This window comes from Chiloscyllium plagiosum, unplaced genomic scaffold (genome assembly GCF_037043375.1).
Source record: "Chiloscyllium plagiosum isolate Xiang-an unplaced genomic scaffold, Cpla_swu_hap1 HiC_scaffold_31, whole genome shotgun sequence".
Taxonomy (NCBI): Eukaryota; Metazoa; Chordata; class Chondrichthyes; order Orectolobiformes; family Hemiscylliidae; genus Chiloscyllium; species Chiloscyllium plagiosum.
In genome coordinates, this window is record NW_028270169.1 from 6,457,706 (window position 1) to 6,483,708 (window position 26,003).

The 26,003-nt window shown below is 50.8% G+C and overlaps 1 protein-coding gene across 5 annotated transcripts in view; it reads right to left on the reverse strand.

Annotated features, from left to right (window-relative positions):
- The window catches only part of bltp2 (bridge-like lipid transfer protein family member 2), an 80,379-nt gene that overhangs the window by 12,288 nt on the left and 42,088 nt on the right, over positions 1-26,003 (reverse strand). For all 5 annotated transcript variants that reach the window (XM_087977189.1, XM_087977188.1, XM_087977186.1 and 2 more), the window contains 12 exons: positions 25,010-25,200; positions 24,765-24,864; positions 21,167-21,366; positions 18,195-18,465; positions 17,339-17,496; positions 16,061-16,267; positions 14,463-14,562; positions 13,111-13,290; positions 12,273-12,394; positions 4,900-5,055; positions 2,699-2,820; positions 455-635 (listed from right to left, as the gene is read on the reverse strand). In XM_087977189.1, the coding sequence (XP_087833315.1) occupies positions 455-635; positions 2,699-2,820; positions 4,900-5,055; positions 12,273-12,394; positions 13,111-13,290; positions 14,463-14,562; positions 16,061-16,267; positions 17,339-17,496; positions 18,195-18,465; positions 21,167-21,366; positions 24,765-24,864; positions 25,010-25,200 (1,988 nt within the window). The remainder of the gene's footprint in view (positions 1-454; positions 636-2,698; positions 2,821-4,899; positions 5,056-12,272; positions 12,395-13,110; positions 13,291-14,462; positions 14,563-16,060; positions 16,268-17,338; positions 17,497-18,194; positions 18,466-21,166; positions 21,367-24,764; positions 24,865-25,009; positions 25,201-26,003) is intronic.

Below are 26,003 nucleotides of genomic sequence, written 5' to 3' on the forward strand. Positions count from 1 at the left end.
TGATCAGACTGACCCCTAGGGCGATCCGACTGACCCTCAGGACTGACCCCTATGGTGACCAGACTGACCCCCCAGCGCAACCAACTGACCCCCCAGCGCAACCAACTGACCCCCCCCCCAGGGTGATCAGACTGACTCCCAGGACTGACCCCTAGGGTGACCAGACTGACCCCCAGGGTGATCAGACTTGACCCCCCCAGGGTGACCAGACTGACCCTCAGTAATCAGGCTGACCTTGGCAGACATACTATTCCCTCAGTAAGCAAGGTCAATGAGAGAGCTCACACTCTCTATGCTGTGTGATAATGCTCCCTTCCCCATGGATAAATGATGTGGATAGCCTGAGGAGGTGGGCTGCAACTATCCAAGAAGGGACTGATTAATATCTTGTCTGAAAGATTCCCCACGGTATTCCTACTGGATACCCCTCACAATCCCGGCTGGTCCTCATTACCTTGCTGTAGAGGAACCGCTGCAGTTCCAGCTCAGCGATACCCAGCTGCCCATCCTCCTCAGTCAGCCTCCAGCGTGCCTGGGCAAAGTAAATCTCAGTCCGCCGCACCACACTGACATCCTCCTGTTGCTTACGCAGCTCCAGTTTGTTAGCCCGCTGCAGCTGGAAGTCCTTAAAACACCTGAAAGGCACAGATTCCCAGGATTAGGCAGGACCATGGAACAGGCGCTCAGATTCCCAGGATCAGGCAGGACCGTGGGACAGGGACACAGATTCCCAGGATCAGACTGGAGCGTGGGACAGGGACACAGATTCCCAAGATCAGACTGGAGCGTGGGACAGGGGCACAGATTTCCAGGATCAGGCAGGAGCGTGGGACAGGGGCACAGATTCCCAGGATCAGGCAGAACCGTGGAACAGGCGCACAGATTCCCAGGATCAGACTGGAGCGTGGGACAGGGGCACAGATTTCCAGGATCAGGCAGGACCGTGGGACAGGGACACAGATTCCCAGGATCAGACTGGAGCGTGGGACAGGGACACAGATTCCCAAGATCAGACTGGAGCGTGGGACAGGGGCACAGATTTCCAGGATCAGGCAGGAGCGTGGGACAGGGGCACAGATTCCCAGGATCAGGCAGAACCGTGGAACAGGCGCACAGATTCCCAGGATCAGACTGGAGCGTGGGACAGGGGCACAGATTTCCAGGATCAGGCAGGAGCATGGGACAGGGGCACAGATTCCCAGGATCAGGCAGGACCGTGGAACAGGCGCACAGATTCCCAGGATCAGACTGGAGCGTGGGACAGGGGCACAGATTTCCAGGATGAGGCAGGAATGTGGGACAGGGACACAGATTCCCAGGATCAGGCAGGACCGTGGATCAGGGACACAGATTTCCAGGATCAGGCAGGACTGTGGGACAGGGACACAGATTCCCAGGATCAGACTGGAGCGTGGGACAGGGACACAGATTCCCAGGATCAGGCAGGACCGTGGGACAGGGACACAGATTCCCAGGATCAGACTGGAGCGTGGGACAGGGGCACAGATTTCCAGGATCAGGCAGGACCGGGGGACAGGGGCACAGATTCCCAGGATCAGACTGGAGCGTGGGACAGGGGTACAGATTTCCAGGATCAGGCAGGACAGGGGCACAGATTTCCAGGATCAGACTGGAGTTTGAGACTGGGACAGGGGCACCAGAACATGGAAGGGTCAGGGGACAGAGAGAGCACAGTAGCAAACAAGGCTCCAGTGGCTTGGTGTGAGATGCAGAAGCTGGTAGAATTCGGTTAATGGGATCTTGCCATGTATAAATTGATCAGTGAAGCACATTTATGCTTCCATCAGCAATGCTACTTTGAAAAGCACTTCAAATGTTTTGGGATTCCCTGAGGCAATTTAGAATTGTTTCAACATGGGCAAAGAAATTTATTCTTTTAGTGGTGTTTCTGTAAATGAGACCATCTTGATTTTGTCAATTTGAACGTTGTGACAGGCTCATACAATAAACACAGGAGACAGGGCTAATCAGCTCAATGCAGGGGACTGTGGCATGACCCACGGGCAAAGGGGAGACTGGTACAGGTTCAGTGTGGCTTTGGGAGTACAGACTGGTACAGGTTTAGTCTGGCTTTGGGAGTAAAGACTGGTACAGGTTTAGTCTGGCTTTGGCAGTACAGACTGGTACAGGTTTAGTCTGGCTTTGGCAGTACAGACCGGTACAGGTTTAGTCTGGCTTTGGCAGTACAGACTGGTACAGGTTTAGTCTGGCTTTGGCAGTACAGACTGGTACAGGTTCAGTGTGGCTTTGGGAGTACAGACTGGTACAGGTTTAGTCTGGCTTTGGCAGTACAGACTGGTACAGGTTCAGTCTGGCTTTGGGAGTACAGACTGGTACAGGTTTAGTCTGGCTTTGGCAGTACAGACTGGTACAGGTTTAGTCTGGCTTTGGGAGTACAGACTGGTACAGGTTCAGTGTGGCTTTGGCAGTACAGACTGGTACAGGTTCAGTGTGGCTTTGGGAGTACAGACTGGTACAGGTTTAGTCTGGCTTTGGCAGTACAGACTGGTACAGGTTCAGTGTGGCTTTGGGAGTACAGACTGGTACAGGTTTAGTCTGGCTTTGGCAGTACAGACTGGTACAGGTTTAGTCTGGCTTTGGGAGTACAGACTGGTACAGGTTTAGTACGTGCACGCACCAAGTTAAATTAGGCAATGAGAGAACTCTCAATACTTGCCTGATGAGGATGTTGAGCTCCTCACTCTTGGCCCCAAGATCTGCCTTCTCCTGGTTCAGCCGCACCTGCAGATCGTGACTCTGTTTCAAAAGTGCAGTGCTCCTGATGTCATCCTGTAAGGTCTAAAACAGAACAAATTATAGTCCTCATGGAATATAATGTCTCTTTACAGAGCTGAGTAAAATAGTGAAGTACAGCTTAGTAAGCTACACCAGGTCACAAGATCATAGATTTATCTCCCATTACAGAGATTTGAGCACAAAATCCAGAATGATACCCAAAGCAGCGCTGAGGGGGCGCCGCACTGTCGGAGGGTCAGTGCAGAGGGAGCGCCGCACTGTCGGAGGGTCAGTGCAGAGGGAGCGCCGCACTGTCGGAGGGTCAGTGCAGAGGGGGCGCCGCACTGTCGGAGGGTCAGTGCAGAGGGGGCGCCGCACTGTCGGAGGGTCAGTGCAGAGGGAGCGCCGCACTGTCGGAGGGTCAGTGCAGAGGGAGCGCCGCACTGTCGGAGGGTCAGTGCAGAGGGAGCGCCGCACTGTCGGAGGGTCAGTGCAGAGGGAGCGCCGCACTGTCGGAGGGTCAGTGCTGAGGGAGCGCCGCACTGTCGGAGGGTCAGTGCTGAGGGAGCGCCGCACTGTCGGAGGGTCAGTGCTGAGGGAGCGCCGCACTGTCGGAGGGTCAGTGCTGAGGGAGCGCCGCACTGTCGGAGGGTCAGTGCTGAGGGAGCGCCGCACTGTCGGAGGGTCAGTGCTGAGGGAGCGCCGCACTGTCGGAGGGTCAGTGCTGAGGGAGCGCCGCACTGTCGGAGGGTCAGTGCTGAGGGAGCGCCGCACTGTCGGAGGGTCAGTGCTGAGGGAGCGCCGCACTGTCGGAGGGTCAGTGCTGAGGGAGCGCCGCACTGTCGGAGGGTCAGTGCTGAGGGAGCGCCGCACTGTCGGAGGGTCAGTGCTGAGGGAGCGCCGCACTGTCGGAGGGTCAGTGCTGAGGGAGCGCCGCACTGTCGGAGGGTCAGTGCTGAGGGAGCGCCGCACTGTCGGAGGGTCAGTGCTGAGGGAGCGCCGCACTGTCGGAGGGTCAGTGCTGAGGGAGCGCCGCACTGTCGGAGGGTCAGTGCTGAGGGAGCGCCGCACTGTCGGAGGGTCAGTGCTGAGGGAGCGCCGCACTGTCGGAGGGTCAGTGCTGAGGGAGCGCCGCACTGTCGGAGGGTCAGTGCTGAGGGAGCGCCGCACTGTCGGAGGGTCAGTGCTGAGGGAGCGCCGCACTGTCGGAGGGTCAGTGCTGAGGGAGCGCCGCACTGTCGGAGGGTCAGTGCTGAGGGAGCGCCGCACTGTCGGAGGGTCAGTGCTGAGGGAGCGCCGCACTGTCGGAGGGTCAGTGCTGAGGGAGCGCCGCACTGTCGGAGGGTCAGTGCTGAGGGAGCGCCGCACTGTCGGAGGGTCAGTGCTGAGGGAGCGCCGCACTGTCGGAGGGTCAGTGCTGAGGGAGCGCCGCACTGTCGGAGGGTCAGTGCTGAGGGAGCGCCGCACTGTCAGAGGGTCAGCGCTGAGGTTCTGTTAAGATCCCATCTTTTTATTTACTTTATTCTTGATTGTGAATTAAAGTTAGAAAAGGCCTTTTCTAAGGAGCTTGGAAGGATCTGCGGCACTGTTAAAAAAAAAGTTGCAGAAACCCATTGTGAGTTATGTTGACTCTGTTGCTTTCCAGCAGTCAGGCTGTCATTATGCTTTCAATTTTGGATGTTTTTATTGAATTTAAATTCGACCATCTACTGCAGTATGTTACCTGCCTCCAGGTTCCAACACAATGACCTGGCTGTCTGGATTACATCTTCAGACATTAGGCCATCACCTTCCATCTTCAGGCAGTGTATTTCACATCAGGAAGTGCCTTTAAGAAAAACTGGTTGTCTCCATTGGTTCATTAGCCCTTATTTTCTTTCTTTATGAATCCTCTCCACCCATCTCTCCTCTTTTAGAACACTCCCTAACGTTTACATCTTTGACCAAATGTTTGGTCATCCGTCTCAATCACAGAATGTCTCATTGTGTGGCATAGTGTTAAATTTCACCTGATAATGCCATGTAAAAGACCTTGTGGATTTTCACCGTGTCAAAGTTGCTGTAGACTTGGAGATGGTGAGTTGGAAGTGGCACAGCTGTGCATTGCTGAAGACTACACTCGGCAAACAAACAGCTCGTTACCTTCATGATCAGGTAGATTTGTTTCTCAAGTTGACGTATCCGTGTCACGTGCTCCCTCACTGCATCCTGAAGGTGCAGGATGCTATTCCTCTGCTCCTCGGGATTGCTGGAGATTTCCAGCTGGAACCGGACTCGCTGTTTCCGCTCACTGTGCTCCTGAAAACCCAAAAAGGATATAACAAACCCGGTGATCACAGGAATATATCTCCACCCACTTCACACTGACTGTCGGTAAGTTACAGGGTCCCACACACACACTGACTCTCACTGGGGTACACTCCCACACACACACTGACCCTCACTGGGGTACACTCCCACACACACACTGACCCTCATTGGGGTACACTCCCACGCATACACTGACCCTCACTGGGGTACAGTCCCACACACACTGACCCTCACTGGGGTACAGTCCCACACACACACTGACCCTCACTGGGGTACAGTCCCACACACACACTGACCCTCACTGGGGTACACTCCCACGCATACACTGACCCTCACTGGGGTACAGTCCCACACACACACTGACCCTCACTGGGGTACACTCCCACACACTGTCCCTCACTGGTGTACAGTCCCACACACACACACACTGCTCCTCACTGGGGTACACTCCCACACACACACTGCCCCTCACTGGGTAACAGTCCCACACACACACTGACACTCACTGGGGTAGAGTCCCACACACACACTGACCCTCACTGGGGTACAGTCCCACACACACACTGACCCTCACTGGGGTACACTCCCACACACACACTGACCCTCACTGGGGTACAGTCCCACACACACACTGACCCTCACTGGGGTACACTCCCACACACACACACACACACACACACTGACCCTCACTGGAGTACAATCCCACACACAAGCTGCCCCTCACTGGGGTACAATCCCACACACACACTGCCCCTCACAGGATACAGTCCCACACACACACTGACCCTCACTGGGGTATAGTCCCACACTCACACTGACCCTCACTGGGGTACAGTCTCACACTCACTGACCCTCACTGGAGTACAATGCCACACACAAGCTGCCCCTCACTGGGGTACAGTCCCACACACACTGCCCCTCACTGGGGTAGTCCCACACACACACTGCCCCTCACTGGGGTACAGTCCCACACACACACTACTCCTCACTGGGATACAATCCCACACACACACACACACACACACACACACACACTGCCCCTCACTGGGGTACAGTCCCACACACTGTCCCTCACTGGTGTACAGTCCCACACACTGTCCCTCACTGGTGTACAGTCCCACACACTGCCCATCACTGGGGTACAGTCCCACACACACACTGCCCCTCACGGGATACAGTCCCACACACACACACTGATCCTCACTGGGGTACAGTTCCACACACACACTGATCCTCACTGGGGTACAGTTCCACACACACACTGATCCTCACTGGGGTAGAGTCCCACACACACACTGACTCTCACTGAGGTGAAGTCCCACACACATACTGACCCTCACTAGGGTACAGTCCCACACACACACTGACCCTCACTCGGGTACACTCCCACACACTCAGTGCCCCTCATTGGGGTACAATCCCACACACTCAGTGCCCCTCACTGGGGTACAGTCCCACACACACTGTCCCTCATTGGGGTACACTCCCACACACACTGCCCCTCATTGGGTACACTCCCACACACACACTGCCCCTCACTGGGGTACACTCCCACACACACACTGACCCTCACTGGGGTACACTCCCACACACACACTGACCCTCACTGGGGTACACTCCCACACACACACTGACCCTCACTGGGGTACAGTCCCACACACACACACTGTCCCTCACTGGGGTACACTCCCACACACACACTGACCCTCACTGGGGTACACTCCCACACACACACTGACCCTCACTGGGGTACACTCCCACACACACACTGACCCTCACTGGGGTACACTCCCACACACACACTGACCCTCACTGGGGTACACTCCCACACACACACTGACCCTCACTGGGGTACACTCCCACACACACTGACCCTCACTGGGGTCCAGTCCCACACACACACTGACCCTCACTGGGGTATAGTCCCACACTCACACTGACCCTCACTGGGGTACAGTCTCACACTCACTGACCCTCACTGGAGTACAATGCCACACACAAGCTGCCCCTCACTGGGGTACAGTCCCACACACACTGCCCCTCACTGGGGTAGTCCCACACACACACTGCCCCTCACTGGGGTACAGTCCCACACACACACTACTCCTCACTGGGATACAATCCCCCCCACACACACACACACACACACACACACACACTGCCCCTCACTGGGGTACAGTCCCACACACTGTCCCTCACTGGTGTACAGTCCCACACACTGTCCCTCACTGGTGTACAGTCCCACACACACACACTGCCCCTCACTGGGGTACAGTCCCCCACACACACTGCCCCTCACGGGATACAGTCCCACACACACACACTGATCCTCACTGGGGTACAGTCCCACACACACACTGACCCTCACTGGGGTACACTCCCACACACACACACACTGTCCCTCACTGGGGTACACTCCCACACACACACACACACACACACACTGAACCTCACTGGGGTACACTCCCACACACACACTGACCCTCACTGGGGTACACTCCCACACACACACTGACCCTCACTGGGGTACACTCCCACACACACTGACCCTCACTGGGGTCCAGTCCCACACACACACTGACCCTCACTGGGGTATAGTCCCACACTCACACTGATCCTCACTGGGGTACAGTCTCACACTCACTGACCCTCACTGGAGTACAATGCCACACACAAGCTGCCCCTCACTGGGGTACAGTCCCACACACACTGCCCCTCACTGGGGTAGTCCCACACACACACTGCCCCTCACTGGGGTACAGTCCCACACACACACTACTCCTCACTGGGATACAATCCCACACACACACACACACACACACTGCCCCTCACTGGGGTACAGTCCCACACACTGTCACTCACTGGTGTACAGTCCCACACACTGTCCCTCACTGGTGTGCAGTCCCACACACACACACTGCCCCTCACTGGGGTACAGTCCCACACACTGTCCCTCACTGGTGTACAGTCCCACACACACACACTGCTCCTCACTGGGGTACAGTCCCACACACACACTGATCCTCACTAGGGTAGAGTCCCACACACACACTGACCCTCACTGGGGTACAGTCCCACACACACACTGACCCTCACTGGGGTACAGTCTCACACTCACTGACCCTCACTGGGGTACAGTCCCACTCACACTGCCCCTCACTGGGGTAGTCCCACACACACTGCCCCTCACTGGGGTAGTCCCACACACACACTGCCCCTCACTGGGGTACAGTCCTACACACTGTCCCTCACTGGGGTACAGTCCCACACACACACACACACTGACCCTCACTGGGGTACAGTCCCACACACACACTGTCCCTCACTGGGGTACAGTCCCACACACACACACACACACACACACTGACCCTCACTGGGGTACAGTCCCACACACTGTCCCTCACTGGTGTACAGTCCCACACACACACACTGCTCCTCACTGGGGTACAGTCCCACACACTGTCCCTCACTGGTGTACAGTCCCACACACACACACTGCTCCTCACTGGGGTACAGTCCCACACACACACTGACCCTCACTAGGGTACAGTCCCACACACACACACTGCTCCTCACTGGGGTACAGTCCCACACACACACACTGACCCTCACTAGGGTACAGTCCCACACACACACTGACCCTCACTAGGGTACAGTCCCACACACACACTGACCCTCACTAGGGTACAGTCCCACACACACACTGACCCTCACTAGGGTACAGTCCCACACACACACTGACCCTCACTAGGGTACAGTCCCACACACACACTGACCCTCACTAGGGTACAGTCCTACACACACACTGATCCTCACTAGGGTACAGTCCTACACACACACTGACCCTCACTAGGGTACAGTCCCACACACACACTGCTCCTCACTGGGGTACAGTCCCACACACACACTGACCCTCACTAGGGTACAGTCCTACACACACACTGACCCTCACTAGGGTACAGTCCCACACACACACACTGCTCCTCACTGGGGTACAGTCCCACACACACACTGACCCTCACTAGGGTACAGTCCCACACACACACTGACCCTCACTAGGGTACAGTCCCACGCACACACTGAAAAGGGTGGCTTTTATAGGGGAGATAGGGAGTACGGAGTAAACGATAGGTGGAGATAGAGAGATTTCTCTTTGGGATCTATCTCTACCTACCATTTATTCCTTACCCCCAACCTTTTCCTCGCTACCATCAGTTCTAAAGAAAGGTCACTGGACTGCAAAGGTTAACTCTCATTTCTCTCCACAGATGCTGTCAGACATGCTGAGCTTTTCCAGCAAATTCTGTTTTCTGTATCTGATTTACAGCATCCCTAATAATCAGCAGGAAATTGAGAAACAAATTTGGAAGGAGATCTCAGTTATCTCTAAGAATAATAGGGTAGTTATGGTAGGGGATTTTAACTTTCCAAACACAGACTGGGACTGCCATAGTTTTAAGGGTTTAGATGGAGAGGAATTTGTTAAGAGTTTACAAGACAATTTTCTGATTCAGTATGTGGATGTACCTACTAGAGAAGGTGCAAAACTTGACCTACTGTTGGCAAATAAGGCAAGGCAGGTGACTGAGGTGTCAGTGGGGAGTACTTTGGGGCCAGCGACCATAATTATATTCGTTTTAAAATAGTGATGGAAAATGATAGACCAGATCTAAAAGTTGAAGTTCTAAATTGGAGGAAAGCCAATTTTGATGGTATTAGGCAAGAACTTTCGAAAGCTGATTGGGGCAGATGTTCGCAGGTAAAGGGACAGCTGGAAAATGGGAAGCCTTCAGAAATGAGATAACAAGAATCCAGAGAAAGTATATTCCTGGTAGGGTAAAAGGAAATGCTGGTAGGTATAGGGAATGCTGGATGAGTAGAGAAATTGAGGGTTTGGTTAAGAAAAAAAAGGAAGCGTATGTCAGGTACAGACAGGATAGATCGAGTGAAACCTTAAGAGAGAAATCAGGAGGGCAAAAATGGGTCATGAGATAGCTTTGGCAAATAGGGTTAAGGAGAATCCAAAGGGTTTTTACAAATACATTAAGGACAAAAGGGTAACTCGGCAGAGAATAGGGCCCCTCAAAGATCAGCAAGGCGGCCTTTGTGTGGGGCCGCAGGAGATTGGGGAGATACTGAACGAGTATTTCGCATCAGTGTTTACTGTGGAAAAGGACATGGGAGATGTAGAATGTAGGGAAATAGGTGGTGACATCTTGAAAAATGTCCATATTACAGAGGAGGAAGTGTTGGATGTCTTGAAACACATAAAAGTGGATAAATCTCTGGGACCTGATCAGGTGTACCCTAGAACTGTGTGGGAAACTAGGGAAGTGATTGCTGAGCCTCTTACTCAGTTATTTGCATCACCGATAGTCACAGGTGAGGTGCCGGAAGACAGGAGGTTAGCTAACGTGGTGCCACTGTTTAAGAAAGGTGTTAAGGACAAGCCAGGGAACTATAGACCAGTGAGCCTGACCTCGGTGATGGGCAAGTTGTTGGAGAGAATCCTGAGGGACAGGATGTACATGTATTTGGAAAGGCAAGGACTGATTAGGGATAGTCAGCATGGCTTTATGTGTGGGAAATCATGTCTCACAAACTTGATTGAGTTTTTTTGAAGAAGTAACAAAGAGGATTGATGAGGGCAGAGCAGATGATGTGATTTATATGGACTTCAGTAAGGCGTTCGACAAGGTTCCCTATGGGAGACTGGTTAGCAAGGTTAGATCTCATGGAATACAGGGAGAACTAGCCATTTGGATACAGAACTGGCTCAGAGGTAGAAGACAGAGCGTGGTGGTGGAGGGATGTTTTTCAGATTGGAGCCCTGTGACCAGTGGAGTGCCACAAGGATCGGTGCTGGGTCTATTACTTTTCATCATTTATATAAATGATTTGGACGTGAGCATAAGAGATATAATTAGTAAGTTCGCAGGTGACACCAAAATTGGAGGTGTAGTGGACAGCGAAGAAGGTTACCTCAGATTGCAACGGGATCTTGATCAGATGGGCCAATGGGCTGAGAAGTGGCAGATGGAGTTTAATTTAGATAAATGTGAGGTGCTGCATTTTGGGAACGCAAATCTTAGCAGGACTTACCCATTTAATGGTAAGGTCCTAGGGAGTGTTACTGAACAAAGAGATCTTGGAGTGCAGGTTCATAGCTCCTTGGAAGTAGAGTTGCAGGTAGATAGGATAGTGAAGAAGGTGTTTGGTATGCCTACCTTTATTGGTCAGAGTATTGACTACAGGAGTTGGGAAATCATGTTGTGGCTATACAGGACATTGGTTAGGCCACTGTTGGAATATTGCATGCAATTCTGGTCTCCTTCCTATCGGAAAGATGTTGTGATACTTGAAAGGGTTCAGAAAAGATTTACAAGGATGTTGCCAGGGTTGGAGGATTTGAGCTACTGGGAGAGGCTGAACAGGCTGGGGCTGTTTTCCCTGGAGCGTCCGAAACTAGAGGTTTATAAAATCATGAGGGGCATGGATAGGGTAAATAGACAAGGTCTTTTCCTTGGGGTGGGGGAGTCCAGAACTAGAAGGTATTGGTTTAGGGTGAGAGGGGAAAGATATAAAAGAGACTTAAGGGGCAACCTTTTCATGCCGAGTGTGGTACGTGTACGGAATGAGCTGCCAGAGGAAGTGGTGGAGGCTGGTACAATTACAACATTTAAGAGGCATTTGGATGGGTATATGAATAGGAAGGGTTTGGAGGGATATGGGTCGGGTGCTGGCAGGTGGGACTAGATTGGGGTGGGATATCTGGTTGACATGGACGAGCTGGACTGAAGGGTCTGTTTCCCTGCTGTACATCTCTATGATTCTCTGACTGGCAGTTCTTTAAGTTTCTATGAAGTCTGTAACATCTAACTTTACATTCACTTTCACAATTATCAGCCAACAGTGCTCTCTGGGATTTACACTGCACACTTTTGTGTCTTCCCAAACCTGACAGACACACCACGTTTTATTCTGGGTACTCACACATACCCCAAGAGTTAAAATCATGAACAAACACACACACTACAGGAACAAACGAACAAATGAGCAAATATGCGCACATGCGTATACACACACACAAACATACCCACACTCTCCAGGACAATGCTGGAGAGTAATCAATCTCTGCAGTCAGTGTCTCTCACTCTCTCTCCAGGACAATCCTGGAGAGTGGTCAATCTCTGCAGTCAATGTACCTTCCGTTTTGGTTCAACGAGCAGCAGTAAATTGTTGACAATGTCTAAGATCATGGCGTACTGGACTGGATTGGTGGATATCTCAAGGTCATGATGGATCAGGGTGAAGGTGTCCACAGCACCTAAATTGCATTCAATATATAAAGAGGCACACATAAAACAGTATCACATTGGAAGGACTGGCTTTTTAAAAATTCAGTCAAGGGATGTAGATATTTCTGCGTCAGCAATAATTGTCGAAAGGGTGGTTAAGAGCAACCACACTGTTGTGGGTCCGGGGTGATATGTGGGCAAGATGGTACTTTCCTTCCCTAAAGGAGATTACTGAACCTAAAGGAGATTTTACAACAATCAACATTTAACTCGAGATTTTTACTTAATTCAAATTCGACCATCTGCTGTGGTGGAATTCAACCCACATTCCCAGAACATTCGAGTGGAGTTTTGGATTACTGGCCCACTGTGCCACCCCTCCTGTGTCTCTGACTGAAGGTTCCTATTTGCAGAGCAGGAAGGGACAGTTCTATAAAGTGATCATGCATGCCCCACTCTCAAGGAGATCACCAGGAGACCCATTTTACGAACATCCAACTTTCAAACATTAATACTTATTAAGCCAATCCCATAATTTTAAAGATCATTTCCTGTATTTACAAACGGCTACTTTATATTGTCTTGCACTGAGTTCCGATTGAGTACAAATCAACTGGGAATGGGCAGGAGAGAAATATTTTCTTTACTTATTCCTGAACTTGCCTCACACTGACCATGCTGTCTAGTCACAGTCCTCTGTCCAGCTTTATCAGCACTGTCCCACGCCTCCAACTCTCACACCCACCATTTTGCTTCTTCAGCAGATCCTCTTTCTGGTCCTCCTGAATTTCAGGTGGTTTGATCTGGGTTGCCAACTCCGGCTCGATATCGTGACTGTAACTGACATAATACATTCGGCAACTGCAGCGAGAGATGATCCGCTGAACCTGCTGCGTCTGATGGCATTGGGCTGGCAGATTCCAGTCTACACACAGGCAAGAGGAACATAAATCAGAGCATGCACTAACCATTCCCTCTGACATCTCATTCAGCATCTTCTCCACGGCTTTTAGTACCTGCCAGGGCAACGTAACTCAGTGTCAACACTCCCAGGACAGGCACAGCACGGGGCTAGATACAGAGTAAAGCTCCCTCTACACTGTCCCCCATTAAACACTCCTGGGACATGGACAGGGACAGGGACAGCATGGGGCTAGATACAGAGTAAAGCTCCCTCTACACTGTCCCCATCAAACAAACTCAGGACAGGGACAGCACCGGGTTAAATACAGAGTAAAGCCCCCTTTACACTGTCCCCGTCAAACACTCTCAGGACAGGGACAGCACCGGGTTAGGTACACAGTAAATCTCCCTCTACATTGTTCTCATCAAACACTGCTAGGACAGGGACAGCACAGGGTTCGATACAGAGTAAAGCTCCCTCTACACTGTCCCCCATCAAACACTCCCAGGTACAGGGACAGCACGGGGTTAGGTACCGTGAAGTTCTCTCCACTCTTTGAATCTGACCCTCTGACAGTGCGGCACTCCCTCAGCACTGACCCTCCGACAGTGCGGCGCTCCCTCAGCACTGACCCTCCGACTGTGCGGCGCTCCCTCTGCACTGACCCTCCGACAGTGCGGCGCTCCCTCAGCACTGACCCTCCGACTGTGCGGCGCTCCCTCTGCACTGACCCTCCGACAGTGCGGCGCTCCCTCTGCACTGACCCTCCGACAGTGCGGCGCTCCCTCAGCACTGACCCTCCGACAGTGCGGCGCCCCCTCAGCACTGACCCTCCGACAGTGCGGCGCTCCCTCAGCACTGACCCTCCGACAGTGCGGCGCTCCCTCTGCACTGACCCTCCGACAGTGCGGCGCTCCCTCAGCACTGACCCTCCGACAGTGCGGCGCTCCCTCAGCACTGACCCTCCGACAGTGCGGCGCTCCCTCAGCACTGACCTTCCGACAGTGCGGCGCTCCCTCAGCACTGACCCTCCGACAGTGCGGCGCTCCCTCAGCACTGACCCTCCGACAGTGCGGCGCTCCCTCAGCACTGACCCTCCGACAGTGCGGCGCTCCCTCAGCACTGACCCTCCGACAGTGCGGCGCTCCCTCAGCGCTCACCTATGCACTCCTCTCTCGATTGGCTCCTCTTACCTGTGGTGGTGCTGACCATTCCCCCGACAGCCTGCCCACTCTCCATCAGCTCTGCCACCGAGTCTAGGTTCCGTGACCGATGTTCTTCAATGTTCTTGACCTGATGGGGCATAAGACAGTGTCAGAACCTGAACCACATTGAACACGTTCAGGGGTAATTAGGAATTGGCATGAAAAATGAACTAGTCCCATGATACCCATGTCCCAAGAATTAATTAAAGGAGAGATGATTGACTGTCCCTTTGTCCCAAGAGCATCCTGCCCCTGGGGTATTTTTTGTGATGCCTTTGTGATTCAGCTGCTGTTCAACATTCCCGGAGAGTATACAGGTTTGAACCTTCAGCACTCGGACAATGCACAACAAGAACTTACTTTTTAAATAGTAAATTCCCAACGCACTCCATGTGAGTGTCATCAGATTAAATCTGACACCGAGTACATAATAAGATCTTAGAATGCGACCTGAAACTTAGTCAAAGAGATCGGCTTTTACGGATCGTCTTACAGGAAGATATATTTCTGTGGGAGTTTCGGAGCTTAGGTGAAGGTGAAGGACCTGTGCCCCTGTGCTTGGGAAAGGGGTAGATTAGATTAGATTACTTACAGTGTGGAAACAGGCCCTTCGGCCCAACAAGTCCACACTGCCCCGCCGAAGCACAACCCACCTATACCCCTACATTTACCCCTTACCTAACACTACGGGTAATTTAGCATGGTCAATTCACCTAACCTGCACATCTTTGGACTGTGGGAGGAAACCGGAGCACCCGGAGGAAACCCACGCAGACACGTGGAGAACGTGCAAACTCCACACAGTCAGTCGCCTGAGGCGGGAATTGAACCTGGGTCTCTGGCGCTGTGAGACAGCAGTGCTAACCACTGTGCCACCGTGCTGCCCACGGGTAAGGAGCTAAAAAAGACTGATCCTGGAGACATCTAACCTCACCACTCTTGCGTGCTTTCTTTCTTTGTTTTTTTCTTTCTTTTTACTCCTGCTGTTTTTCTTTTCTTTCGTTCTCCTTTGGAGCTTTCTGCAGCGGGTTAGTCAGCATGGCGGCTTGAGCAGGCTATGCACAGAATGGTGGCTCCTCCTGGTGGCCGGAGGCAGCAGCAGACCTCAGCAATGGGACATGGTGGCCACAGTGGACCCCTTATCAAGATGGCGGCGCCAGCACTGGTCTGGCAGTGGAGCCAGGGACTCCTGATTGCTCTAAGTCCGGAGCAGAGACTTCTGCTGTTGGCTAGGCAGTGGCATGGTATGCCCGGAGCCAGGAACTTTTGGTCGCGGGATGAGTGCGAGTTCAGCACAGAATCTGGCACTGGCAAGGTGGGCCCAGTGGCAAAGAGATGGCACCTAAAGAGCAGTGACTCCTATATTGGTGGGTGTGGTGCAGGAGGTAGCGAGGTAGTGAAGGAGGGGTGGTGATGCAGGTGTCTTTGGTGAGCCAGCTCATGGCTGTCTTTCAATTATATCTTTCATCCTTTTTATTCTTAAGCTATTCAAAATGGCGCAGGACCATGGCAACTGTTGAAGCTTTTCGCTGTACTTTATTATTCATTGTACAATGCCATTGACAATAAATAATTCATTCATTCACCTCTAACCACAGCTGACACTCCTCCTTCTCTGCAGGGTTGGTCTCCATGGTGGCAAAATACTGCATACCATCCAGCAAACATGTCCAGGTGGTCTTCTGCTTGAGGGTGTCACTGTACCAGGCAGGGTGGTGTAGGCACTGCAGCAGCTGAGCCTTGGTGGCACTGACAAAAACACAGCCCACTGTCTCCGCACCACGTAACATCACCTGGTGGCAGAGGCAGAGAGAGAGCGAGGAGTCAGAGGGCAGGCAGAGTGAGCGAGAGGAGTGAGAAAGACAGAGCGATGTGGGTTAAGGAGAGAGTTGGAGGAATGAAAGTAAGAGGTGAGAGAGAGGGAAGGGTGGGGGGAAAAGGTGGGGCAGGGAGACAGACAGAAGGCTGAGAAAGCAATAGCATGGAGTCGGGGGCAGGCAGAACAAGCTGTGAGAGAGGGGAAGGAGAGGTGGGGAGGGAGAGATTTACAGAGAGATACTTGGACAAGAGGGAGGAGTGGGAGTGAGGGAGATGAAGGAGAGGAAAGGAAGGTGGGACAAGTGTTTATTTTTACATGAGAGGGATAGAAGGGAGAGTGTCAGAAAGAGAGAAGACTCAGAGGACAGGTAGCACAAGAGAATGAGAACAATGAAAGGGAGGAGACAGGGCAGGAAAGGAGCGAGTGGGAAGGTATGAGGAGACAGGGAGGGAAGGACTAAGTAGTAAGACAGAGGGATGAGGGAGAGAGACAGTTAGGGCAGTGGTCGAAAAGTGTGATGCTGGAAAAGCACAACAGGTGAGGCAGCATCAGAGGAGCAGGAGAGCGACGTTTTGGACATACGCCCTTCATCAGTTAGAGCAGTGGAGTAAGGAGAGAGGGAGAATGGGAGATATCAGAGAGCAACTTCCTGAGCTCAGTAACAGCAAATTACTGAAAGTGCTGGAATCTGTGCTGAAAACAACAAATACTGGTGATCACAGTGGGTCAGAGAGCATCCGTGGAGAGAGAGCAAGCTAATGTTTTGAGTCTGGATGACTGTTCATCAGAGATTTAAGCTCTGACAAAGTCATCTCAACTCGAAACATTAGCTTGCTCTCTCTCCATGGATGCTGTCTGACCCGCTGTGATCCACCAGCATTTGTTGTTTTCTGAGCTGAGTGTTAAGGGTACATTTTTTCATTTGATCAATGCTGGGGAGCTGCTGTTTTAACCGGCAGCAGCAGGGAGTTATTTTGTCTCTAACATTGGGGAGTGTGCTTCAGGGAGCCACTCTCATTTGCTCATCTGCTGATTGCTGTTTTACCTGAGAGTTCACCAGCTCAATCAGCCAGTTCCGGTTGATCACATCGTCTGTCTGACACGCTGCGCTCCCGTACAACTGGTCACACATTCCGGAATCTTCCTCTGTGAAAACAACAAACCTGTCTGTCTCCTCAATCAGTTTCTGCAACATCGAGGCACCTGAGGGAGAGACGGACAAGAAATCATGAGGGATGCTTCAGAACATGAAAAGGAAGCTCCTCATAATCTCAGATGTTTGAAAGCTCTTACAACGTAGAGTTGGATTTCCAGTGTCATGGCCTTCTGACTAGAAGGTGAGATTGCTTTCAGAGATGATGGCTTTATGTTCTAGGAGTCGTTGGTGGGGGCGGGGGGCGCGGGAAGGAAATCAGCTTTGGGTCCTTGCTTATGACTTTGTTGTTACCTTTACTCAAATGTAATACTATTACATCTGATTTCAGCATCTTCCTCTCAAACTGCAGGGTGAAATCTATCACATTATGGTCACTGCCCCCTAGGGGTTCCTTCACTTTCAGCTCCCTAATCAAGCCTGCCTCATTACATATCATTAAATCCAGCATTGCCTGTTCCCTCGTGGGCTCCAAAAACAGCCACCTTGTAGACATTCCACAAATTCCTTTTGAGATTAGCTACCACCTGATTTTCCCAGTACACCTGCATATTGAAGTCCCCCCATGATTACTGTAATAGAGCCTTTTTCTTACCTGCCTTTTCTATCTCCTGAAGTAGCTTCTGCCCCTCATCCTAACTACTGCCACGGGATACGTACACAACTCCCATTTGGGTCTTTTTTCCTCTTGCAGTTCCTCAACTCTACCCCACAGATACTGCATCCCCTGACCATTTAGTTCTCTTACCTTCCAGTGATTTCCTCTCTGGCTTTTCGTCCTCAGGTTTCAGGACGGGCATGACCAGCGGCGAACGCTTCGGTTTTTTGGTCTGCAGGTCAGTATCGACCTTTAACCCTTTCAGTGCCTCAGTCGACAGGTTACGCTTCAGTACAGCAGCTTTCTTGTAGCCATCATAGAGGCCAAATGCGACATTGCGGTTGGTTGGTGTCCATGATGCTCTCAGATCAATGAGGCACAGCTTGTGGGTGTAACTCCTTTCCTCCTTCACTAATCCTTCCTGTCCAAATAAAACACTGTCACACCAGCATACAGACACTAACACACCCACCCAGCACTCTGAGACAACCTCAAAACAATTCAAGTACAGTCACTCTGAGTGTATTCTGTTCCAATGCAGTCAGGATAAGTGCATGCAGTGCCAGGGAATAAAGCATCAGGGACCAAAAGGAGCACATTGCAAACATACAAATCAGGAGCAGGAGTAGGCCATTTGACCTCTCGAACCTGCTCCAACATCCTGTATGATCAAGGCTGATAGAGCTCAATCGCTCCTCCCATATCCCTTCATCCCTACAGTCACAAGAACCTTACCTACCTTCTTTTTTGAAAATACACAATGGTTTAGCCGCAAAAACTTTCTGACGTAGTGAATTCCACAGGCTCCCCATTCTCTGGATAAAGACATTTCTCTCCATCCCAGTCCTAAAAGGTTTACTCTGTATCCTTGAACTATGCCCAGGTTCTGGACTTCCAAACCATCAGGAACATCTTTCCTGCACCTAACCTGTTTAGTCTTGTTAGAATTTTATAGGCTTCTACGATATCCTCCCTCTTTCTTCTGAACTCTAGTGAATACAATCTTAACCAACTCAATCACGCTTGGTAAACCTTTGCTGCACTCCTTCCATAACAAGAGCATCCTTCCTCAGATAAGGAGACCAAAATTGCACACAACATTCCAGGTGTGGTCTCACAAAGGTCCTGCATAATTGCTGCAAGACATCTTTTTCCTGTACGTGAATCCTCTTAGCCAACATACAGTTTGCAGTTTTTTTAACTGCCTGCTGCATCTGCGCACTTACTTTCAGTGAATGGTGCACAAGGACGACGTGTTGTTTCCTGTCTGCGAACAAAATTTTCTATCCATCACAATGCAGCAACTGAATCCCATGCACTTACATTTTACACATGAATCTCTTACGTGGAACTTTTGTTGGAAGCCTTCTCAAAGTCCAAACAAACTGGCTTCCACTGATCAACTCTGCTAGTTACATCCTTGAAGAATTCCAGTAGATTTGTCAAGTATTGATTGCCTTTGTAAATCTATGCTGACTATGTCTGATTCTATCACTTTTTAAAAAATGTCCTGCCATAATATCCTTGACAATGAATTGCCCACTACTAATGTCAGGATTACTGGTCTATAATTCCATGATTTCTCACTTTTTAACAGTGGGGTTACATTAGCGACCCTCCGATCCATAAGAACTGTTCCTTTCAGCACCCACCTGTCACGTTCCCTTCAGGATCTTATGTACTTCAACACGATTTCTCTCATTCTTCTAAATTCCAATGGATACAGATACAACCTGACAAATGTTTCCTCACAGGATAACCCCCTCATCATAGCAATTAATCTAGTGCATCTTTTCTTAGAAAAAATTATAACCATTTTTAATTAAGGAGATCAAAAATATACAAAGTACTCCAGATAAGGTTCCCCCAATGTTCCATGTAGTGGAACGTGCCTCTTTTATATCATATTCCTTTTGTAATAAACAACAACATTCCACTTGCCTTCCTAATCTCATGAAGTCTCATTTACACTTGTGGTTCCATTCCTGAAATTCACAACTGAGTGAAATAACTTTAAATGAAGCATAATTGCCATCGGAAAACTTTCACCCTAACCTCTTGTTTCATGTGCCTGTACTCCCAGGTCCCACTGTGCCTCAGGGTTCTGCAGTCTTTGTCATTGTCAATAGTACACTGTTCTTCTTTCTTCCTACGAAGTGGAAAATTCACATATCCTACATTATATGCCATCTGCTAAATGTTTGCCAGGTCACTGACCTTACCTGCATCCATTTGGAGAGTCCTTATGACCACTTTGTAACTTACTTTCTTACCTTCTTTGTATCATTACCAAACCTAGCAAACCTACTTTCAGCCTCTTCATCCAAGTCACTGATACAAATCGTAAATAGCTGACACCCCAGCACCAATCCCTGGGTCTCACCACTTGTCAAAGTGGCACGGTGGCACAGTGGTTAGCACTGCTGCCTCACAGCACCAGAGACCTGGGTTCAATTCCCACCTCAGGCAACTGTCTGTGTGGAGTTTGCACGTTCTCCTCATGTCTGCGTGGGTTTCCTCCGGGTGCTCCGGTTTCCTCCCAAATTTGTGCTGGCTAGGTGGATTAGCCATGCTAACTTTCCCCATCGGGTTCAGGGATGTGCTGGCTAGGTGGATTAGCCATGAGAAATGTTGGGTTAGAGGCTAGGTCTGGATGGGATGCTTTTTGGAGGGTAGGTGCAGACTGAATGGGCCGGATGGCCTCTTTCCACACTGCAGGGATTCTACGATTTCCCTTTCACAAAACCATGTTCACTCTGCCCAGTTTCACTGAGATTTATAAATGCCCTGTTATAACCTCTTTAATAATGGATTCCAGCATTTTATCTGTGACTGATAGTAACCAACTTGTTTGGTGTTTCCTCCTTTCTGACTCCACAATGAATCAATTCTGCCTCAATGTGTAGCCTCAAGGGGGTTTAAACATCGGCCTGAAATGAGAAGATTTAATCCTCTGATGCAGGATCACCTCCTGACCCACCCCATGTCAGGGTTGGCTAACTACCCAAAAGATTACCTCTCTCTCCCATCCCATGTCTGCATGGATTACCCTTTCTCCCCCAACTCCTCAGGATTATCCATCCCCCCCCCCGACAGGGTAATCCGGGTTCCCATGCAGTTACCTCCTCCATTTTGTTGCTCTGTCGCTGGTAGCTGAGTGATGACAGGCTGAGGAGGTGGGTCTTGGTCACCTGAGAGTTCAGCCTGTGCTCTGGACTTTCCTCGAAGGCTGAAGTCATTAGGTAGACTGTCACCAAGTTCAGGTCGCTGCGCATTTCGGTGATATTCCACTCGGAAACTGGACGTCGCAGCACTGTGTCCCCTGTGAAAACAAACCCCACTCTCAGTAAAACCACAATATTAAATAGAACCAGTGAAACTGTAAAATATATTCCCGAGGGTAACATCATCAGATCAAGAGTGAGCAGGTTAGCTTTATATCCTCTGGAGTTCAGATGAATGCAAGATGATCTCACTGACAAATACAAGATCTTGAGAAGATTGTATCAGATGGATATCTGTAGGAGGTTTTCTCTTGCGGAGAGGGTCTATTTTAAGAATAAAGAGATCTTTCTTTTAGATGAGAATTTTTTTCAATCTATTGTATTCCCTTCTGCAGCAAGGAGTTAAGGCTAGGTGGGGCCACTGAGTGTAACATAGGCTGAGTTGCATAGATTTTTGATAGACAAAGGGAGTCTAGGTTTATGCTGGCAGATAGAAAGGTGAACTTGAGACTTTCCATGATCTTACTGATCAGTACAGTAGCTCCAAGGACTAAACAGCCTGCTCCTGCTCCTATGTTGCTATCTAACAGATTGAAAAGAGAAGGCTTACGCATGATCTGGTACAGGTCTGTAAAATTATGAAGGATTTTACAGAGCAGGTATGGAGAAAATGCAGGGAACTATCAGTCTAAGACAATCACTAATAAATCTAATCAGAGATTCAAGAGAAACGTCTTTCCTCAGAGTGGCAAGAACGTGGAACCCTCCCCTACAGGGAATGGTCGAGATGAATAGTATAAATACATTTAAAGAGAATATGGATAAACACGAGGGAGACAGAAACAGATGGACCTGGTGACATGGTGAGATGGAGAAAGGTAGAAGGAGGATGCTTGTATGGAGTAGAAATACCAACATAGAGCAGATGGGCCAAATGGCCTGATTCTCTGCTGCAGACTCAGCTTGAAATGATCAAACAAGGTACTGGTTATAAAGTGAACTGGGGATGAGGATTAATTGTGCAAATCTCACTGTCACCGACAATCCAATAAAACAAAGAAATGCACATCATACCATATCTTCACTTAAATGCATTTAAACATTTAGGAAATTTAAAAACATGTTTCAGATATCAACACTTATCATACAGATGTACAGCATAGAAACAGACCTTTCCGTCAACTCATCTGTGCCAACCAGATATCCGAAACTGATCTAGTCCCATTAGTCAGCATTTGGCCGATATCCCTCCAAACCCTTCCTATTCATATACCCATCCAAATGCTTTTCAAATGTTGCAATTGTACCAGCCTCCACCACTTCCTCTGGCAGCTCATTCCATACACACACCACCCTCCGCATGAAAACGTTGCCCCTTAGGTCTCTTTCATACCTTTCCCCTCTCACCCTAAAACTATGCCCTCTCGTTCTGGACTCCCCGACCCTAGGGGAAAGACCTTGGCTAATCACCCTATCCATACCCCTCATGATCTAACAAACATCTCTAAGGTCACCCCTCAGCCTCACACTCCAGGGAAAACTGCCTCGGTCTATTCAGCCTCTCCCTATAGCTCAAAACCTCCAACCTTGGCAACATCCTTGTCAATCTTTTCTGAACCCTTTCAGGTTTCACAACATCTTTCCAAAGCAAAGTATTCGGAACACAGTATTCTAGAAGTGGCCTCAGCAATGTCCTGGACAGCCACAACGTGACATTCCAACTCCTATACTCAATGCACATGCTAGTCTACAGGTTCCAAAGAAGATGCTTGTTGTCCAATGATTAGGCAAAATGGTTCAAGACCAAACATTGGGTGCAGCAGGGGCATTTGTCAGGAGGATGAGAACGCTAAGCTCAGGGGGGGCGGAGATAGTCCCACACTGCAGGAGGTGGGGGGGAAACGGAGATAGGCCCACACTGCCGTGGGGAGGGGTGAGGTGGAGATAGGCCCAGACTGACGTGGGGGAGGGGTGAGGCGGAGATAGGCCCAGACTGACGTGGGGGAGGGGTGAGGCAGAGATAGGCCCAGACTGCTGCGGGGGAGGGGGAGGTGGAGATAGGCCCAGACTGACGTGGGGGAGGGGTGAGGCGGAGATAGGCCCAGACTGACGTGGGGGAGGGGTGAGACGAAGGTAGGACCAGACTGCTGCGGGGGAGGGGGAGGGGGAGGTGGAGATAGGCCCAGACTGCCGTGGGTGGGGGGGCGCGGAGATAGGCCCAGACTGACATGGGGGAGGGGTGAGGCGGAGATAGGCCCAGACTGCCGTGGGGGAGGGGGAGGGGGAGGTGGAGATAGGCCCATACTGCCGTGGGTGGGTGGGTGCGGAGATAGGCCCAGACTGCCGTGGGGGAGAGGGAGGTGGAGATAGTCCAACATTGCCATGGAGGGGGGGGGGGGGGGGCACGGAGATAGGCCCAGACTGCCGTGGGGGAGAGGGAGGTGGAGATAGTCCCACATTGCCATGGAGGGGGGGGGGGGGGGGGCACGGAGATAGGCCCAGACCGCCGTGGGGGAGGGGGGGGTGCGGAGATAGGCCCAGACTGTTGTAGGGGAGACGGAGATAGGCCCAGACTGCGGTGGGGGAGGGGGGGGGGGGGGGTGCGCAGAGATAGGCCCAGACTGCCTTTGGTTGGGAGGGGAGAACCGGAGATAGACCCACACCACAGCGGGGGGGGGGGAAGGGGCAGAGATAGGCCCACACTTGTGGGGGAGGGGTTTCCAGAATTTTGACCCAGTAACACTGAAGGAACGCCAATATTTTTCCAAGTCAGAAGGGTGAGTGGCTTGGAGATGAACTTGCAGGTGGTGGTGTTCCCATGTATCTGCTGCCCTGGTTCTTGTACATGGTTGTTGCCTGGGTTTTGAAGGTGCTGTCTAAATAGACACTGCTGACCCTGCAGTGACTGTGAAGGGAGTAAACTGGCATTCTCTGATGTGGTGCAAATCAAACAGGATGCTTTGTTTTGGATGGGGTCAATCATTATGATGCTTAGAGATACATTCACCCAGGGCAAGTGGGGAGTATTCCATCACACTCCTAACTTGTGTCTTGTAGATGACGGACAGGCTTTGGGGAGACAGGAGGTTAGCTTTTCACTGCAGCCAACTTAGCAATGACCAGGAATGAAACCCAAGGTATTCTCTCAGTTTAGTTCACATTAGGAAAGCAGCAGGTTGAGGCCTACTGAGAGGTGAATGGAGGTTAATTGCTGCTGTGTAGTTAGAGGGAATAGCTGCTTCACGCTGAAGGGACTGAATATGACTTTAAAGAGAGGATATCATGAACTGGTTGGATGCTGTTAAAGATCCACAAACACTGCTGAAAACAACTCTGGGTTCTCCTGGCCAATCTTCATACTGCAGCCCACATTATTAAAGACTGGATGATCCAGTATAGTTTGTGGGATCTCTTGGTATATACATTGGCAGCAACAGTTCCTTCAGAAGTTGTGTGATGTTGTGAAAGTTTCTTTAGAAATGCAAATTGTTCTCACCCTGTGAAATGAATCTCTGGGTTCCTCGGGTGAACACATGCCCTTGGGTGCACTGCACCTCAATCCCACGTTGTTGTGCAAATGATGCCCAGTAATGCACCTGGCAGGAGGAAACACATGGATCAGAGAATACCCAGAAACAGCAGCCTATGTCGAGAGCTGCAGAAGAATGTGTCAAGTCGCAGTAAGGCCAGAGTGTGTTGCATCTTCTAGGGAAGGGAGGGAGGGAGCAGCAGCTCCATTACCTGGATTTGAGGGAATGCTGGGTTGAAGGACACCTGCTTGTAATGTTGGCTCAGCTTCTTCTTACTCGGTTTCAGGTTCTGAAAGAGTTTCCCACGGCAAATTGGTCTGGAGACGGTCGTCCACGTTGCCCAGAAGTTCTGCATCCAGCGTAGAGTGCTGCTGTACAACAGGATTCGGGGCTCTGTGGTCTCTGAGAGAGAATCTGCACAATTACTGAGTGTGTATGAGATATCATCCAAAGCCCTAATCAATTTAACTGCAACTGGGGAAGAGATCCACAGTTCCAAATGTTCACTTGCAGGGAAAACTACGTCCCCTCAAACAGTGTAATTTACATATGGCGTTCCAAAATCAGATCAAGGTTTATGAGATAATTTTAGAGAGATATATGTGACTGTGACGTGTGCCAGGGATACACAAACACACATGCACACAGGACATACCAGTACAGCGTAAACACACACCGTACCAGCACAGCGTAAATGCACACAGTATGAGCACAGCATAGACACGCACCATACCAACACATCGTAAACACACACGGTCTGAGCACAGCATAGACACACTCCGTACCGGCACACCGTACCAGCACAGCGTAGACACGCATCATACCAGCATAGCATAGATGCACACCTTACCAGCACAGCGTAAACACACAGCTTACCAACACAGCGTAAGTGCATGCTGTTCTAGCACAGCGTAAAACACACACTGTACCAGTACATGGTAAACGTACACCGTTCCAGCACAGGGTAAACGCACACCGTTCCAGCACAGCGTAAACGCACACCGTTCCAGCACAGCGTAAACGCACCGTACTGGGACAGCTTAAACACACACTGTTCCAGTACAGCATAAACGCACATTGGACCAGCACAGAGTAAGCGCATGCCACTCCAGCACAGGGTAAGCACACACTGTACCAGCACAACATAAACACACACCAAACCAGCACAGCGTAAACGCACACCGTACCAGTGTAAACATGCATTG